This window comes from Eubalaena glacialis, chromosome 10 (assembly GCF_028564815.1).
Source record: "Eubalaena glacialis isolate mEubGla1 chromosome 10, mEubGla1.1.hap2.+ XY, whole genome shotgun sequence".
Taxonomy (NCBI): Eukaryota; Metazoa; Chordata; class Mammalia; order Artiodactyla; family Balaenidae; genus Eubalaena; species Eubalaena glacialis.
Window position 1 is genome coordinate 5,599,892 of NC_083725.1, and position 20,096 is coordinate 5,619,987.

General features: G+C 41.5%; 1 protein-coding gene across 2 annotated transcripts in view; it reads left to right on the forward strand.

Moving 5' to 3' along the window:
- The first annotated feature begins 5,247 nt into the window (after window positions 1–5,247).
- The window catches only part of ETS1 (ETS proto-oncogene 1, transcription factor), a 127,633-nt gene continuing 112,784 nt past the window's right edge, over window positions 5,248–20,096 (forward strand). For both annotated transcript variants that reach the window (XM_061203129.1, XM_061203131.1), the window contains exons 1-2: window positions 5,248–5,319; window positions 19,178–19,260. In XM_061203129.1, the coding sequence (XP_061059112.1) occupies window positions 19,192–19,260 (69 nt within the window). In that variant the 5' untranslated portion in view covers window positions 5,248–5,319; window positions 19,178–19,191. The remainder of the gene's footprint in view (window positions 5,320–19,177; window positions 19,261–20,096) is intronic.

Consider the following 20,096-nt stretch of genomic DNA (forward strand, 5'->3'; position numbering starts at 1 on the left):
AATGTCAAATACCTCGTCAAGAGCTAGGAAACAACAGAAAGCTGGTTCGAGCCCTATTGAAGTGGCCCACCCTGCAGGGGTGCGGGGTGCTGGGAGGACCCTGCCAAGAAGCCCAGCCTCTCCACAGACTCCCTGGTGCACAGAAGGACCCACACCTGGGGGCCAGATGCGCATGTACCCGTACGTGTGCCACAGCTGATCCGTCTGTGGCGCAAGACAAAGACTTGGCTTCTGATTATGGAAAGGAGATAGATTCGTTACAAAGTGCAGGATAAGAAGTTTCAGAGCTGGAGCGCGAAGAGACAAAGGTTCTCTGCTCTTTGCTTTCCTTTCATCTTAGAGTCTGCGGCCTCTTCGATATTTGGTGACGACTGCATTTGTAAAGGTATCTGGATTTTACCCCTACTCAGTTTTTGTAATTTGTTTAGGTACTGCGTCCTTGTGTACGTGGAGTCTTCTGAAGCATCAGAAGTTTTTTCCAAGGGAGTTGGAAGGAAAGAAGAGATAATATGTGAATGCAATAAAGGGAGATTTCGTTTCGTTTCTCATCACACTGAAAGCCATTGTTCAGTTCAGACTTACCTCTTTTTGTGCGCTGAAAGTGTTGTAAAGAATCATTGCATATGACGTGTACACGCGGTTATATTTAAAATAGATAACCAACAGTATAGCACAGGGAACTCTGCTCAATATTCTGTAATAACCTAAATGGGAAAAGTACTTGAAAAAGAATAGATACATGTATATGTAGAACTGAATCACTTTGCTGTACACGTGAAACTAACACAACATTGTTAATCAACTATGCTCCAATATAAAATTAAAAAAAAAGAATCATTGTAGATCGTTGTGAAGGGCATTCCTGCATTTTGGGGGTTGGGGTGGGAGGGAGGGAAGGTTGATGGTGGAAGGGCTGAGCATCCTGGCAAGGCTAAGATTCTGGGAATTCAATTCCACATTTTTCCTCTTAGGAGATACTAACTTGCAATGCAGCTTGCTATGCTGAGAAAAGAAAAAAGATTTCTTCACAGTAAAAACAGCAAAGAGCTTGGTGGTAATTATTCTACATTCAATCAGGCCCTATTCCAACTGGGTCTAAATGATATTGAAACTACCATCCTTTAGGCTGGGCTATGAAGATACTTTTTCAGGTAAGTAAACAATTCTTTTTTAAAAAAATTATTTTATTGACGTATAGTTGATTTACAACGTTGTGTTAATTTCTGCTGTATAGCAAAGTGATTCAGTTATACATAAATATAAAAGTATATATTTTCATCTTCTTTTCCATTCTGGTTTATCCTAGGAGATTGGCTAGAGTTCCCTGTGCTGTGCAGTAGGACCTGATTGTTTGTCCGATCTATATGTAATGGCTTGCGTCTGCTAACCCCAGGCTCCCAGTCTATTCCCCCTCACCTCCCTCCCGCTTGGCAACCACAAGTCTGCTCTCTATGTCTGTGAGTCTGTTTCTGAATAAACAATTCTTTTAACATAAATCTTTCACATGGGAGCCACAGGTATACATGTCCCTGAGGTCACTGGGCTTTAATTTTTTTTCTTGAAGATCTTAAACTATAGAGTCATCTCAACTGAGGTCCTTCTCCATAGAATGTAATATTGCAGAGCATGGAAAAGAACAACCAATATTGCCTTTCCAGTTTACTGTTTCGATAGTCATCCAATTATACAGTAATTACGACAACCTCGTGAGGTTGGGCTGGTGTTATTAGCCCCTGTTTGATGGATGACAGAGCTGAGGGCTCTGTGAGGTGGAGGGAGAGCCTGTGCTCCTCCTGTGAGTTCAGACCTTTCTCTTTTCTTTTTTTTTTAAACAGAGGCCATTTCAAGTCTTGTTGCCACATGGTGGCTTTTTTTTTTTGGCTGCGTGGCATTAGGGATCTTAATTTCCCAACCAGGGATGGAACCTGTGCCCCGCTCCCACCCCTGCACCCCTCACCTGCAGTGGAAGTATGGGGTCTTAACCACTGGACAGCCAGGGAAGTCCCAATACCCTCTTCTTTTGAGGATCATTTACCTTTACCTTTGCCCTGTACCATTCACGTGGAGAAGAAAGCCTTTTCTCTGTGGATGGCCTACTTAACCCTAATGCTATACATATTTCCTTCAGTTCAGGATGATGAAAAAGTTCTGGATCTGGGTGGTGGTGACAGTTACTTAATGCCACTGAACTGTACACTTAAAATGGTTAAATGGTACATAACTTAAAATTTACCATTTAACCATTTTAAGTGTACAGTTCAGTGGCATTAAGTAACTGTCACCACCACCCAGATCCAGAACTTTTTCATCATCCTGAACTGAAACTCTGTTTCCATTAAACCCTAACTCCCCAATCCCCCTTCCCTTCAGAGCCTGGTAACCTCTATTCTAGTTTCTGTCTTTATGAATTTGATTATTTTAGATGGCTCATATAAGTGGAATCATACAACATTTGTCCTTTCACGTCTGGCTTATTTCATTTTTCCACGTTACCCTCCAGGTTCATCCATGTCGTAGCAGGTATCAGAATTTCATTCCTTTTTAAGGCTGAATAATATTCCATTGCTTGTATAGACCACATTTTGTTTATCCATTCACCTGTCGATGGACATTTGGGTTGTTTCCACATTTTGGCTGTTGTGAATAATCCTGCTATGAACAAATATCTGTTCGAGTCCCTGTTTTCAATTCTTTTGGGTATACACCTAGAAGTGGATTCTGGATTCCATGGTAATTCTATGTTTAATTTTATAAGGAATCATTTTACTGTTTTCCATAGTGACTACACTATTTTACATTCTCATCAGCAATGAACAAGTGTTCCAATTTCTCCACATTGTCGCCAACACTTGTTATTTATTTTATTACTTTTTTGATACACGCCATCCTCATAAGTGTGAAATGGTATTTCATCGTGGTTTTGATTTGCACTTCCCTAATGATTAGTGATGTTGACAAGCTCTTCATGTGCTTATTGGCCATTTTTATATCTTTGGAGAAATAGCTAATCAAGTCCTTTGCTCATTTTTTTTTCATCTATTTGAAATCCCAATATTTTATTTTATTTTTTTAATTAAAAAATTTTTTTCCTTTGCTCATTTTTTAATGGAGTTATTTGTTGTTGTTGATGAGTTGTAAGAGGTCCTTATATATTCTGTAATGTATTGTAAGGGATTTGAAATTTTTTTCCCATTCTGTGGGTTGCCTTTTCACTTTATTAATAGTGTTCTTTGATGTACAAAAATTTTTAATTTTGATGAAGCCCAACTTATCTATTATTTCTTTTTTTGTCTGTGATGTTGGTGTGATTCCAATAAATCATTGCCAAACCCAATGTCATGAAGTTTCCATCTATGTTTTTTTTTTTCTTTTACGAATTTTATAGTTTTAGCTCTTATGTTTAGGTCTTTGATTCATTTTGAGTTAATTTTTGTATAGGGGTAAGGTAAGGGTCCCCCTTCATTCTTTTGTGTGTAGATATTCATCTAATGCTATATTTTCGAAGATACTGTTTAAAACAAAACTTGCAGCTTTCCTGGGCATTCTCTAGGCCATCTTCAGCAGGGGTGTGGCTTATTTTACACTCTTTAGATTTCTAGCTATGCTCTCGGCCACCATAATAGGTTGGCCCTAAGGTTCTAAAGGGTTTTTGTCTATGTGAATTCTGTGTAGACAATGCCAGACTCCAGAGCTCTGCAATAATCACACTGTACACCCATGTAAGCCAAGAATCCCGGTCTTCTCTACATTGCTTTTTTTTTTTTTTTAACTCTCTTGCAAACATAGTGAATACAATTATAATTTGTTGTGATTGGTTTAATTGCCCATGGGCTTTTTAAATGGGGCGGTGTGCTGGAGCTGACCGGGCTGCAGGGGACAGTCTGAAGCTTCCGTAGCTCTGTTCACAGATTCTTTCATAGCATGTATTACACTTGATCGAGATGGTTGATTTCTGTGTCTGTCTTCCCACTCCAGTGTGGACTTGTCATTTCCCCCAGTGCCTGGCACAGACATTTATGAAACAAAACTGAACCAAGAGCACTATCTCGTCCTTTTCTCTAAGACTTTTAATGTGCGAAGGCAAAAGATGAGCCGTAAAATCTTGTCTTCATGACGACACCATCTTCACCGCGTTGCTGCCTTTGTACGATGAAGGATAAAGATGATGCTGTTCTGAAGGACACTTACTATATTTTCACAGTTTTTCAAAGTTGAGCATCTGTGTCTTCATTAGAAAGGGAAAGGAGTCAACCATGGCACATTTTAACTCCCATCCATTGCTCAAAGTAAATGGAAACTTTTAGGATAAAAGCCTTAAATTACAAAGCCAAATACTGACTTTCCAAAAAAAAAAATTCTGTGATGAAATAATCTTATTCAGAGAAATGATATTATACTGTAATATTCTTACCACGGTTCTGAACATGTGGATATACAGTGCAGTATATTTTCACCTAGAACAAGATTTTCACATTGTTTACATTTTCGCTAAATGAGGAATATAGGAATATTTCTGCCCTTTTATTCCTGCACCATGGAGTAGGAATCAGAGTCACTACAACTAATCTATTTTAGAAAGCACCTAAAGCCAGACTTAATTTTCAGAATCCCCAGCTCTCATTTTGAGAGAGTTAATTCTTCCTTAGAATTAATTTTTTTCCTTAGGAAACATCACACTTCACATCACGTTATTGTTATTAGAGATAAGCCAGGTCACTAGAGGTAAGCCCAGCAGGTGACGGGGTGGTAGACAGTCTGTTCTCTGAGTCTTTCTGGCCCTGACACTATAGCCCTCTCCTGACCCCTGACCTAGGTTAAATGAGGGCTCGGTGGAGAAGGTCAAGAAATGTGAGTCATGAATATTCAAATATTCAGTAGAGGGTAAATCTAAAGCAATAGCAAAGGCTGAAACATGAGTTATCCCACTGAGGGAATTCTCTTTTGCTCATCTCCCTCCTGGCTACTTTTGGTGGCTGAGTGACATTTAACAGAAGGGTAATCTCAATGATATAAATTAAGGTGTGATCCGGTGTTACCTTAACCAGTAACATGATTTGCTTTTCCATCTAGACCACAGAGCCTGTCCTAGTGGCTGCCTCCGGGGAGTCAGGGGCCAGTGGAACACTGCCTTTTTTCCAGCTTTTCTGGGCTTGACCACACCCCCTAATTTAAGGAGGCAGCTCTATTAGAAACATTATGGTCTTCGCATCCTCTTTAGCCTCCGAGCAGAGGATTCCCGCAGGTAGTTGGAAAGAGACCACAGACCTTGAGGGAAGCTCACTCAGGACCTATTCTTCACCCAGTTTCTCTGGCAAAGTGGTAAGTGGGGTGTGAGTTTCTGCCTAAAACTTTGCAGTCCATTTTCCTTTTCCTTTTTTTTTTTCATTTGGTGGAATTAACCGGTAAACTGATGGGGACTTCCAGGATACAAGCGGCTTTCTCTTTTCACATTTTTCTGTATTTTCAATTCAATTGTTTAATAACCATTTTCAAAAATACTTCCTAACCTTGTTAGAATAGTCTGAAATCAAGACCTTTTCTCTCTTTTCCCTGTTTTGTAAGACCAAAAGCATGCACGTTTTAGGCACTCGCCGAGTACTTGTCAGAAACTGAATTTTCTTCACGTACTGGAGCACTTCCAAAGAAATAAAGCTGTAGTTAAATGTAGACATTTCTTTCCTTTTTTCTCTTACACTCCTAGTGAGCCATTGTTTTACTTTTTACTTTTTTAAACTTTTTATTTTAACCTCAGTAGCTTAATTAATTGCCCTTATTTTGAGGAAATTGCTACGGGTTTGAGTCTTGCAGGTCAAACTAGCCTTTTTGGTGTTTTTCCCTGTCCTGTGACTCACAGTTTTCCAAGGGACTGTACTTTTACCTTGGGACTGTACCTGAGGCAGGGGGATTCTGAAAGTCAAGGAGGGTAATTTTTACCTCCACCACAGAGCTTGAATCCTTGGGCAGCACTATGGACAAGCAGGGGGGGTGTGGATGGCCGCTCTCCTCCATTGGTTATTTTATATCTGGCAATCTCACTTTGTTGGGGGCTTATCCTCTACTATTAAAACATCTCTGTTACCCCCTTTTAAAGTTGCATTTCATGTAGGCGAACTATTCAAAAGATGCTGGGTTACCAAGATCAAGGCGTTCGATTGCAGGTTTTCCTTATTACCTTTTGGGTAAGATTTTTTTTTTTTAAATCACAAGGCCATTTTCCCTCCTACTTCATACCATTACTGTGCAACTGAAAAGAGAGATATTTGTTAAACAACAGGAAATCCAGGTTCTAAAACAGTAACTCTGATAGCTCCATTTCATCTGTAAAATGCCTGGCACTCTGACTCTTTCAACAACTGTGGTTCTGGATGGCACCGCCTGCCTTCTTTTTATCTAAAGAGAAACCCCTTTGCTTCTGCAGGCGTGGGCCCGGCAGGGAGGGCGCTGGGTGGCCCCTATCACTGTGGAGATTCTTCCTTACCTGTTGTTTCTGAAGGGAGGGGAGGGAGAGCTAATGAGTTAATGTCTGCAAAGTGCTTTGAAGATGAAAAGACCTTTTCATGTGTTCTGCATTGTAGTTATTAATATTAATATTTGAAGAAGCATGCTGCTTCTAATTGTAAATCAACATCCTTGCCAACTCAGTAGTGAATAAACAAACAGTGCAGGCAGCCAGGCAGCCTCTTCCGTCCTGGTTCTGCCGCTGAGGATGTGGGAAGCTGAGGGCCGGACTACAGAGAGGGCATCTTTGCCTTACCGGCTCCTTACACCGAGGTGCTAGTTGGTTAGAGGTGCGAAGAAGGCCAAGAGTAGAGCCTAGGGGAGGGTGGATAACAGGGTGTAACGCTTCAACATCTGGGCGGCTGTGACCTTGGAGACCGGTTGACAGCATGGATCTGGGCCAGTTCCCTGCCTCAGATGATAATGGAGTTCAAAGGCACCAGCACGGGCTTTGGAGTTAGGAAAGTAGAGTGTGCTTGGGTTCTGTTAGACATTGGCTTTGGAACTGAGAACAAGTTATCTGACCTGACTGTGCTTTATTTTCTTCATCTCTGAAATGTGAATAATGAAAGAAATGTGAATAATGATTTGTACTCCACCTATTTCATGAAGATGAGAGAATAGTTGTAAATAGCATAGAGCTTTGAAGAACAAAAATAGTGCCAATAAGGTTGAAGGCTAGTCTGAAGTAACATTGTAACAAATTGGGTGTGTGGGTGCAGGTCCCCAGGGAGGGTGAGTTGGAGGGCAAATAAATGCTCTGGAAACAAATAGTTGCCACTGCCATTTCCCTTGCTGATTGCCTCAAAGTGTTTGCCTGATTTCTTACTGATAATTCACGTTCTGCTGTTCCTCATGGTTTTATTGATTGGTGATCAGATCTGTTTTCCACAGCAACGTTCCTTCTCTAATTACCCACTCAAAACTCCCAGTTCTGCATCAACCAGCAGAAGGGAGCTGGAGCCTCCTTTCTGCCCTCCCCCCCTTCCCTCCTCTTCCTCCTCCTCCTCCTCCTCCTCTATCTCTCTCTTTCCTTCTTTATGGGAATTAAAATGTACTTAGTATTTGAGCAAAATAAATGTGGTGAACAGCAAGTTAGTGGCATTTGAGGGGAATCCTGTGAGGTCTTTCAATCCTGGGCCAATTTAGGTATGAAGACAACTCATTCTTTTGCCCTTCATCTCCTTTGTCCCTGCTGTACTGAAAATGTAGCTTTAGGGAACTCAAACTTTTTAATCTAGATGATTCTCTGGATATAATACCTGGTCTTCTCCACTCCACCCAAGGAAGGATACTCATCCCCAAAATTTACTGAGCACTTGGTATGTTTCAGGGCCCTTGGTGCTTTGCATGGGCTCCTTCTTTAATCTACAATGAAGTCTGTGAGGTGGGCGGTCTTGTTATCCCCATCTAGCAAATGAGGACTCCGAGGTTTGGTACCATGAACGACTTGGTTGGTGGTGGGACCTGATAAGAACCGAAGGCATGTGAGTTCAGAGCTGTGGCTGGAGTCATATCTCATAGGAACCTCAGTAGCTTTGAGGCACTTACACAAATTTAGGCTGAATTTTTCTGCTTGAAGTGATGGTTTGCTTATCTGGGAGAATACTGTGGCTTAGGCCAATTTTCCAAAGGGGAATCTGTGGATTAATGATTCATTGTTAGAAAGACACAGATTCTGAAGAAAGGCTACAAGGTCGGGTTGACGGGATCAGTAAATCTCTCCCTCAATGGGACAGATGTTGATTGAATTTCTCCCTCGTGCCCAGCCTCGTGGGGCGCTGTGACAGACGCAGAAGGAGAAATATATGTTTCATTTTAAAAACGAATCAACATAATTTATTTTAGGAGGCAAGATGTTACCTGAAAAGAGATTAAAAATAAAAGATAATTGTTAAGTGATGTGATGCAGTCTGTGAATGCTTTGGGAGAGAAGATGGAAAAAAAAAGTTACCTAGGGCAGTGAGGGAAGGATTTTTTTGATCAATCTTGTTTCTCAGAGAAGAAGGTAGATTCGATATTCCTGCTGACCACGTGCTGGTGCTGCATCCAGAAAACAGAGGGGACAGTTTGGACAGCACTTACTAGAATGAAGTCAAGCAGCAAACTTTTAGTGAAGATGTCAAGAAAATAATCTCAATGAGGGAAATGCAATCTATATTTTCAAGAGATGTGGAAAAGTAGAAACTCCCAGGGTTTTAGTCTTTTGTGCATTTTTAAAATGTGTTAACTTTTCATTTTGAAATAATTTTCGGTGCATAATGAGTTGCAAAACATAGTACAAAGAATTTCCAAAAGATTTAAGTCCCTTAAAATTGTGAAAAATATAGTGCCTTTTGGTGACGCCAGTGATCCTTAATCCAAAAGGTTTCCTCTTGGTAGGGGAAGAGCAGTGATGCCAGTTTCTTGACATAAGAGGTGAAATAACTCAAACCCTGGCTTCTTAGGAAAGGCAGGAAGCCTTGTCAGATGCAGCCATCACCTGGCACGTGGCTTGAGAGGTGGGCACGGGTGCTGAGCTGCACATTCTCCTTGGCTGGGCTTGTGTTGCAGCTAAGATAAAAATCAACCCAAACCTCTGCTCAGCGTGTGGCCCGGATTCTTCTTGCCTGTTCCTCGGTGGCCTCTGCCATCCAAACACCTTCTTGTTATAACCACTCATGAATTTAACCAAGTGAGTCCAGACACCGCCTTGCTACTCAAAATGAGCATGTCCGGGTATCCTGTTGGAAGTGCAGACCTTCAGGCTGGCTGTACCTCAGACCTGCTGGGTCAGTCTCTGCCTTGTAACCTGATTCTCAGGTGATTCCTAGGTGATTCCTATGCAAATCAGTTTGGGAAGCACCGTGCTAAAGAAAAAGCAGAAACAAAACAAAACAAATTTAAACAAAACCCAACAAACAAAACCTCTCGCGATATTTTCCGTTGCAGCTTATGACTTCCTTATATTTGTATCTAGTTGCCAAAGTGTTACTCCACAAAAGATTCACATTTCTATCAAAAAGATATCGGTTTAACTCAGGAAGCTGCAATATTTCCCCATGTGTGCTACGCAATCTTTCAATGAGTTTGTTCCTCGCTGTAAGAAGAATGCTTACTTCTTGGTTTTAGGCATAACAATGGTACAAACAGGCTGCCATTCAATAGAAATTGTGGCGCTTTTCTCCTGTGAAATTCTTGATTAGGCTACTCAACCTATGATTATGGAAGCGGATCCTTTTTTGATTATTTAAATGCAAGTCTTTTAGAAAAAGAGGTAAGGGATATAGGCTATCTGGGTTCTGGCTCTAATATCTGAATAAATAACCTCTGCCACTTTGGGCAGTAAAATAATAATGAATAAAAACCACTATTACTATTAATTAGTCAATGCTTACTAATGCCAGGCACTGTGATAAAATAGCAATAATAATAATAATAACCATTATTTATTGACTATTTTATCATGTATAAAGTAATATGCAAGGGTTTTATTTTATATAACCCTCCTCAATAATTCTGAAAGGGTTGGTATCATTGTCTCCATTTTACAGTGGAGGAAATTAAGACTTTGTGAGATAAAGAAATTTGCCCATGACCCACACTCAGTAAGGAACTCCCGGTCAATGCATAGTCTGTCACCTGGAGTTCTTTATCATTCTGCTAAACAACTTAACCTCTCTGGGCTCAGTTCATTCAAATAAAAGATGGGCAGATTTCATGAGATTTTTCCAGTTCCCAAATTCATTGACTTTACAAAATCCCTCTTTATATAAGTATGCCAGGAAGCTGTGTAGCAGTATGCTGGGAAATTTGAAACTTACAATTTGGGCAATAGAACAAATGAAACCTCACTGTGAAAAATGACCATCAGACATAGTGCAAGAAGTTGCTCGCTGGATTTGAGAGAGTTCAGGCAGCTGGTGTGCTTTAGTTCAATGTTAAAGGGCATTATTAAAACACTCCTGGCACCGTTCATTGCTCTCTCAATAGCTATCTCTATATTTATGGCATCTCTCAGTTTTGTTGAGAGCTTCTTAAGACCCAGAACCATATCTAAATTCTAGATTATATCTGACATAACTCCATACACTGTGAGTTGAAAAGTAATTCTTTAAACTTCTAGGCTCCTGAAGGATTTCTTTGGCAGCCACCATGGGGTAAGAGTTGACATTTAGCTTGCAGGTCTTCTCTGGGTTCGATGTGGCCAAGAATCTCATATACCATGACCTCTGCTATAGCCACCCTTGTGAAGGCAAGATGCTTCACATCATTCCTCCAGCTTACTCTTTTTTGTTTCTAGTTTCTTAGTAAGAAAACAATTCCAATTTTTTATACTACAACTTTAATTTTTTTATAAATATTTTTAAATTTCAGTTTTTTTTTTTAAAAATAAATTTATTTATTTATTTATGTTTTGGCTGTGTTGGGTCTTCGTTTCTGTGCGAAGGCGTTCTCTAGTTGTGGCAAGTGGGGGCCACTCTTCATCGCGGTGCGCGGGCCTCTCACTATCGCGGCCTCTCTTGTTGCGGAGCACAGGCTCCAGACGTGCAGGCTCAGTAGTTGTGGCTCACGGGCCCAGCTGCTCCGCGGCATGTGGGATCCTCCCACACCAGGGCTCGAACCCGTGTCCCCTGCATTAGCAGGCAGACTCTCAGCCACTGCGCCACCAGGGAAGCCCTACAACTTTAATTTTAATAATGTATTATTGTTAATTTTACTATTAGTATTATTATTACTATTTAAAACTCAAGCAATCATGCTTTTATATCTATCCTACAAAAGCCCAAGCTTTTAGTTTGGTAATCTGCCCTAAAGGCTCTTTCAGTTTCATCTCCCATTTTCCCCACAATCTGTTTGCTTATTGGATTATTCCTTGTTCTCTAATCTACTGTATTCTCGCTTCTGAATCTTTGTGCATACCTCTAGCTACCCATTTTTCAAGGCCCATTTCAGCGCCACCTTCTCTTGAAGTTTTCCTTTAGCATCCTTCCGTAAGTCATTTCTTCATCTTTTATGTACCCATAATACATTACCTACACCAGCGTTTCTCAAACTTTAATGTGCATATGAACCACATGGAGTGGAACCTGAGCTCTGTAGTTCTACCAGCTCCCGAGTGCTGTCCATGCTGCTGGTCTGTGAGGACCCCACTGTTGAGTAGCGAGGTCATCATTTTTCTCATCTCATCAACTAGAAAAATAACTATATAAAGAAGAAAAGTGAGTTATTCTCACTTTTGGAATTACCATAGCACCTAATACAGGGCTGTGCAGCTGTTCAATACCAGCTAGCTAGATAAAAATCCCAATTTTTTATTCAGTTATTTATGGAGTGCCTACTGTGTGCGTGGCCCTGGAGGATGTCTGAAGGACAATGGTGGTTATTTGCTGTATTTCATGGTTCGATAGAGGATTTGAGGAATAGCATTTGAAGACAAGGCTGTGGCCACTTTTACTGTCAAACAGCTGATTGAATGTTACCTTTAGTTTTCCAGAAGATGTTCCCACACTAGAAAGAACAGAGCATTAGTTTCTGAGAAGTTTCAGAGACTAGGATTGGCATTGTGCTCATAAAATTCCTGGACAGGTTTTAATGTATTCCCTTGATGTTTATGACAGACAGCACCATTCTGCCCAATGTTGACAGTGCCATTCCAGCAGAGTGATGAAGAGGGATTTGTTTCCAGGAGGAGGAAACATAAAGTAGTCTACGAGGCACTCTTATCCCCTGATTGCTATGGTTCAGCAGTTTAAAACCATCTTATATTCTTTGTCTCTTTCAGGAGATATTAGTGAGTGACTCGTAATATTACAATAACAGGAGTCCATTTTTAGTATTCTAAGAAAGGTTAGTTGAGCTATGTCAATTCATACAGAACCTGAAAGCATTATGCTTAATTAGGAGATGAGAGTTTTCAGAGAAATAGGAGATGGATATGAGTCATTTTCAAGCCTCTATTCAAGTAAGAGTTGGGGGATTGTTAGCAGTAAAGGTGGGGAGAAACAAGACTGACATGTTCACTAATCTGTGAGTTGATGCCTCATGAACTTAGTGAAAGAGTTGGTGAATTGAGTTTAAGACCCAGAAGCCAATAGCACATGGATCAGAACATGGCCTCTATGGGTGGGTGCCGGCTCCTTGAAATAAGAAGGAATGTTTATTACGGTCATGTTGGAATACTCAGTCAAGAAAATGAGGTTCTTACAGAGTTAGGAATGAGAGAGAGAAACCATCTTCAATTCTGTTTACCAATTTGTTTTCTACTTATGGTAACAGCAGAGTTTCCTTGGGGGAGTGAGGATTGTTCAGCTATCTAAAGCTGCTTACCTTTGAGTTCTTGGAGAACAGGACTCGGTAGCTTTTGTTACACTGCCAGATCAGGGGAGAGATCTTCTAAAATGATTTGAAAAATACAGATGGACTACTCATGAGAATTAGAAAGAAGATAATGGAAGATAATAGACTCATCAACGGGGTATGTCTGTTAGTTTAGAGAAAAATATGACCCTGCTTGCAGTTAACATTAAAGAAATCTAACCTTGGGGTTGCATACGGACACATGTCATCACAGGTGATGTCCCTTTTTTTTTGTCCCGGAGATATCTTCACTGTCTTGGATAAACTCAAGCACTGTCTTGGATAAACTCAAGCACTTGGATAAACTCAAGCACTGAGACATAACTCTTGGATAAACTCAAGCACTGAGACATAACTCTTCACATACTAACTATTCACGTACAGGTCTTTCCTTCATTTAGTCAACAGGAGTATTGCACGTCTATGATGTGCCAGCTAAAGAGACACAGTCCCTACTCTCTAGTAACTCATGATGCAGGAGCAGAAACTGAGACGCAGGAAGTACTCTGAACTTTGGTCGGTACCTTGTGAAAGTGAATCCCATGCTGGAGGACTGAGAATGTCTATCTAACTGACAAGAAGTTTTAGGGAAAGCTCCCTGAAAGAGGTAACACTCAGTCTGACTCTTTAAAAACAGATTTACATGTCATTTGGAAAGAAGAAATTCAAACTCTTTCCATCGCACATGAAAGATGTTGCCTCGGTGACATGGGTGACACTGTTGTCTTTAGTTTGGCAAAGGTGCTGTCATTCGGGGAAAGTGTCCTTTGAATGGCTAGTCCTATTGGAAACCAAATTCTTTTTCTCCTGCATTCCAGTCCGACTTGCAAAGAGGAAAAAAATGCATCATCTATATTTTCTGTGACAGCTTTATTGCACTTTTGTATTCCCCGTGTGCAGTCTTCATATGTTATAGCCATAATTCTTGACCTATAGGCTAACACAAAGATGAGAGGGCAAGGTCAAATTTAAATCACAATGGGTTTGTTGGTGGCACTATAATTCTGGCTTCTCTCTTATGGAAGGAAGTTTGTCAATATGTATTCAAATATAGAATGTACACTGTACATATTCTTTGTCCCCAAAATACCACTTTTGTCATTTAATGGGAGTAGGAAATATTTTAGGAACTTTTATAATGACAAGGAATTGGGGACAAATAAATTTTACGGTAATAAGAGGCTCATTAAGAAAAGTATGATGCATACATACAATAGAGTCCTCGACAGCTGTATACTTTGGGATGTACCACTGTATTTATTGACATAGAAAACTATCCATAACATCATGTCAAATGTCAGTGAACAAAGCAGATTGCAAAACAGCATGTAGAGAATAACATCGTGAAGGTAAAATTCTGATCATGTGTATATTTGTATGGACACATTAAAAAATACCCAGCAGAATGTTGAATAAAGTATTAGTACAATTATCTCCAGATGGTAGAATTTCAGGTGATTTTGACATTCATGATAGACTTTTCTGTATTTTTCTTGTAATTTTTTCAATAAATATATATATTTTGGCAAAAATTATTTGCAAAAGAAAAAATTTTGAAGTGTGGTTTATGGGGTTATTTACCTAAAGGCATAGTCTTTCTTTGAAGAGCATATAACCCCAATGAAAAACCCTTAAGTGATGTCACAGTTATCACCTAGACATGCAGCCAAGCAGGGGCAGAGTTGATAGGAACTGGATTCAGCTTCCACTAAGCCTGGTCTCTGGGATTCCCTGCTCTTCTGCTGCCTTGGCCTGAAACACCCCTCCAAGTCCCCCTCCTCCCTTCCTTCTGTGTGTCACCCACCCCGCCCCTGGAGAGACCTGGATGGAAGGAAGTGTCAGCCTGTAGATCCTGGCCTGGGTCGTGGGCTTGCTCGGGGCAGGAGTCTCCAGAGGCAGTCACGTGTTTTAGGAAGAATCGAGATCTCCCAAGAGTCCCAAAGGCTTTACTGGATGCGAGATGCCCATGTAAACCAAACTGCTACCTGTTTTTCCCTCTGCACGGTTTGCCCATTTTTATCCTGAAAGTCCAGGGTGATGAGGATAGACAGGAGAGGTGGCTGGTGGGCTAGTGTCAGTCTCAGCTTGGCCCGAGTCTTCCCCCCACCCCCGTAAAAAAAGGGGCTTAAGTGAGTTCAGGTGTTTGTAAAAGTTTTGTAACTTACACTCTCATAGTCAACAGTTATTTGAGTGCCAGCTGCCTATCAACACTGGCCTAGGATCTAGGGATTCGGAGTGAAGAAATACACTAAACTTTGTCCTTGATGGACTTAAATTCTAGTGGGATAGGAGTCGTGGACACAAGAAAGAAGCAGCTGAGTGTCAGATCAGGAGCAGGAAGCTGTTGTTTACACGGGGTGGTTGAAAGGCTTCTGGATGAGGTGACATTGAATGGCGAGTGAATAAAGGGAAAGAGTTCTCACTTAGAAAGGGATCACGAAACAAACCTATTATTTCCAGTGAATCTCCATCCAGATCTGCCATCTATTCAGAGTCTCTGATTTGAGAATCGAATACATTTACTTCTGATCTATCTCTTACATTTTCAGTCTTGTGAGACCAATTTATTTGTTCATTCATTCTTTCATTCATTCACTAATTAAAAAAAAAAAAAAAAAGAATTCCATGATACCCCCTCAGTCTGTCTTACATTCTGGAGAGACAAAGATGAAAAAGGCATAGTGTCTGCCTTCAAGTAGCTCTGAGTTTAGTGGGAGAGGCGGGTAGGAGCAGGCATTTGTAAAACAGTATGTTGTGTGCAGTGATGGAGACACACGTGGGGAACACAGAGAAGGGACAGCCAGCCAGCCCAGGCTGGGATGAACAGCAGTTCAAGAAGGATTTCCTGGTGGCTAAAACTTCTGAGATGAATCTAAAAGCTTCAGGAGAAGGGGTTAGTTAGTCCTGAGGAGCAGGAGGGTAACAGGGCATTTCTCACAGAGGTGATCGGGGAGAAGGGTAGGGACGTGGGAAACAGCACCAGGTGCCTAAGAAAACAACAGAGTTCCTAGTTAGAGGAGTGGAGAGGTCAGTGGGGTGGTGAGGAATGGACCTACAGTGCTCCCCTTGGGTCCTGGAGGCCAGGGAGGACCGCAGCTGGGAGCCCAGCTGCCTCTTAAGCACAGACTCACTGAGGACAACTTTACTTTGCTGCTCTAGCACTGCTGGTCCCGTTCAAGGAAATGAACTCAGTTCTTCACGGCTCTCTGTTACCAAGGGTTCAAACCATTTCTGCATTCAGACAGGCCTCCGGATGCCGCTAGGCTGGGGAGTAAATCTGAACTCACACAGTTGTTTTGTGTTTAGGCATAAATGTTTATAATGCCAAGACAAAAAAGTCGGTCCAGCCGATGTCCAAATAGCTGTCATGTGGGAGGGAATTCTCCTCGGCCAACACGTCAAAAAACTTTTTTTTTTTTTACCCAAACAGTTTTTCTGAAAGGGTTTACATCTACAGCAGCTGGTCTGTGTCACCATCTACAAGTGGAAACAGGGCGCGTTCTTTTTTTCTTTCTCCAGAAAATAATGAAGCGGTCGTCCATTTCTGTCCCAGAGTTATTTCCTGAGATGAGAGCCCTTGAGTGCCCTGGCAACTCCCTCTTTCCAGCTTCCTCCATGGGCAAAGGACTTTTCCCCAAGGGGAGCGTCAGTCACAGCGCATGAAGCTTCGAGAATTCAGCCCAGCTCAGGATGGACCGTATGTGGGCCCACGGGGTTCCTCACTCTGTCCATCAGAAAGAGAAAACACATTTCCACTAAGCCTTTTTCCCAGCTGCGTGGAGAGTTGTTAGGAGGAGGTGCGTTGCTCTTGGTGCCTTCGATCTGGGCTTCAGGACAAGGCTGCTGATTCCAAAAGTGCTTTCTTTTACAAAGGTATAAGTGTAACAGGAATTCAGAAGGGTAAAGGTCTTCTGCTGCTCGTGAGAGTCTAGGGAGGATCCATAGGGCCACGTGGTCACACCTCGCACTGTGCGATCTTCCGTGGTTTCCTGTTCCCCAGCCTTCGGCAAAACGGGCTGCTTAGTTTTTTCCATATTGTTGGTAAGCTCCTCCTCACCTTGTATTTTAGTTCTATGGGAGCCCGTCTTCCCCACTGCCTGCAGATGGAGATCTGTCTTTCTCAGCTTTGTCCCGGGTCTGATAGAATGTAAGGTCCACGAGGTCCGGGGTCTTTGTTTACCTGTGTATCTCCAGCACTCAGAACAGTGCCTGGCACATAGCAGGCACAGGGTAATTGTTTACTGAATGATTAACAAGTTCCTGGCAAAGGAAGCCTTTGACGTGCCTGTTGAATAAATAATTGGGGTCTGTGATGACTCAGGGGACACGGGGGGGGGCTTTTTTGGAGGAAATCGGAGGGCTAGATGGGTTGCACAAAGCAGCACTGCCACACCTGGACATTTCCCAAAGGTTTAGGTTGCCCTGTGGGTCCCTGGAGGGATGCAACTTTTCCCTAAGGAATCAGATCTTGGTTGAGCTGTTCTCAGTATGACACAATCTATGTTGTCAACTTTTAAGTCTCACCTCTGAGTAGATCCAAAACTGTGAAGTGCAGGTGGATGGGTGAATGATGACTCATTAGGACTTTAAAATTTGAATTTAAGACGAAAAGCAGCAACGCTTCTGTACAATATATGGGCGGTGTCCACACTGACCTGTCGTAGGCTTCTTCTTACTCCAGGCCCTCTACCCAACGCAGGGTCTGATACTTGGTAGCTGCTCACTATTTTTAGAAAGAAACACTGAAGAGGGGACCACGGCTCCAGATGGGAACAGTGTCCTTGGACTAGAGACTTTGATCTTTTTCTACTCTTCCACTTTGCCACCTGGGAATTCTTCCTAAGGGCCATTTTTGGCAATCAAGTCCCTGAAAAACTAGAAAACAACATCTTGATGAACATAGGTACCCTTAGCTATTTTACTTTTTTTAAAATTAATATTAATTTGACTGCTTCTACTTTGGGGAGAAAAGACATTATAAAAAGGTGCCATTTTAGTTAAAAACAATAAGCACAGCTCTGGGATAATTTACGTCTTCAGAAGATTTTTAACTTACTTCTCGACTGTATGATATTAGTTGCTATGTGATGGTAGCCCTTAGTCAGTATAACTTTGTAGTGCAGAACTTTAATTATGTTATTTATTTATTTTTGAAGTCTAGCTTTTTTTTTTCTCCCTGGCCACACCGTGTGGCATGTGGGAATCTTAGTTCCCCAACCAGGGATCAAACCTGTGCCCACTGCAGCGGAAGCACGGAGTCTTAACCACTGGACCACCAGGGAAGTCCCTTAACTATGTTATTTAAATACATTTCATATGAAAGAAGATATATACGCTCATTGGCTGTCAAGCTGTATCAACATGGTGAACAAAGTTGTAAATTGAACATAAGACATATCGTATTCTTTATATTTCTTGAAATGGGGTCAGTGGCTTTAATTATTCCCAAGAATAAAGGAAAAGGACAGACAAATACAAAGTGGAAAGTAGCTAAGTGGAAACTCAAATGTCACTCCCTAACAATAGGAATTTGGCCTCTGAATGGCATACCTAGGAATTTAATCTTCTAAATCATTCAAGAAAGACATTTTTTTAGTGTGTAATATTGAACTTATGAAAGTGTGTGAGCTAGTGTACTTTAGAGAGCGTTTGGATCAACAGAAATGTTTGCTATATAAACGATTTTCCTGATGACCGACAGCTAGCTGGAAAGTCCCTTCAGCTAGAACATTCCTTAAACGAGATGGTCATTCAGACTTTGAATGGAGATAGTAGCTCTCAACAAGACATTTAATTAGCCCTTCTCCTTTTTTCAAGATGGATAATGTTCACTCCCCTTTTCGGGTCTTCTCTCTGTTTATCTGTCTCAGGGTCCTGGTTGACATGCCTCCTCGATGGAGGTTTTCCATCCTTCTTTTCTCCAATCCTTTCTCTATTCCGTCCTTCATCAGTTGATAAATGCCACACTTCGTATGGAGGGCCAGACCCGGTTGGGGGTGGAGGGAGGGAGAAATAGGAATGGAAATGTTTCTAAAAAAGACACACAAGACCCATTCCTGCCCAGAAACCCTCTAAAGGGTCTTTTTATGGGCTCTGACTGCTTACTGTCTGCAGCAGGCATCACCATCCAGGCTACCTTGCAGTCAGGGCACTGGCTCTGTCTGGGGTCTGCCTTACTCTCTGTTGGCCACTTTGTTTTTCTACGTTTTAATTTCTTTCTCTGTAACACAAAGAAGTGAACGCCATGGTTCCTAAGGAGACCTGCTCCGAGCCCTCCTTTGGTTGCTGGTCCACGCATGTTCTGCACCCAGTGGCCCAGTGAATGCTTTTTCCCACACAGGTGCTGACGGCGTGATGAGCTACCTTGTGGAGTCTGCAGTGAGTGGCCCCGCCCCCTACTCAGCGGTGCGACCCGCAGCAGTGGTAAGTGGGCCCCCTTCCCTGCCCTCCCCCTGCCCACCGTGCCCTCCCCTCTCCTCCCTCGGTTCCTGCTTTCTGATCTCTCCTAGACAGAAGCAGCTGGGGACCCAACTCCACAGTTGGAATGAGCTCTGAGTTTTTTGGAGGGGCTACATTGTGAGATTATCTGTCTTTTTATCACCATATAAAGTAAAACATCCAAGACTGATGGATTTGCTGAGAAAGATTTTTGTGTTGCAGAGCATATGACTCAAACACGAGTAACGGTTAAAGCCAGGTGATTTTTCACAGCTCAGTTCATTTGGTGAAGATTTTTCGCACGTTGAGGTACCTTAGACCTATTCTTAGCATAATTGAACTTATTTTTCTCCGCATACATAAAAGCTAAAATATACAAGCTTTCTAATCACAGAATTTGAAACTGGAAATAAAATATGACAACAAATTAGTAGGAAATATTCCTGAGTCCTAGAATAAGAGGGGTAAAAGGAACTTTAAAATTGGACTAAAGGCTTTTGCTCTTAGGAAAGAAGGCTTTCACCCAAGCTATGTGCTGATCAGTAGAAATATTCAGCTAAATTTCTTATAAATTTACTGTGTGAGAGATCCCATAATGCTGTTATTCATCAATTCCAATGTTAAGTGAACTTTTAATATTAGCATTGAATCATTAACTATTGATTCTAAATTCTGTGTGTTTTTGTATAAAGATAGCCATCATAAATGTTGAACTTTTTTTACTTAATCTGGAAATGGACAGATAAGTTTACTGTTAACTCTTCCAAATACGTTTATGGGTCTATATAGACGCCAGTCAACCAGAGCTCTTTTTTGACTGC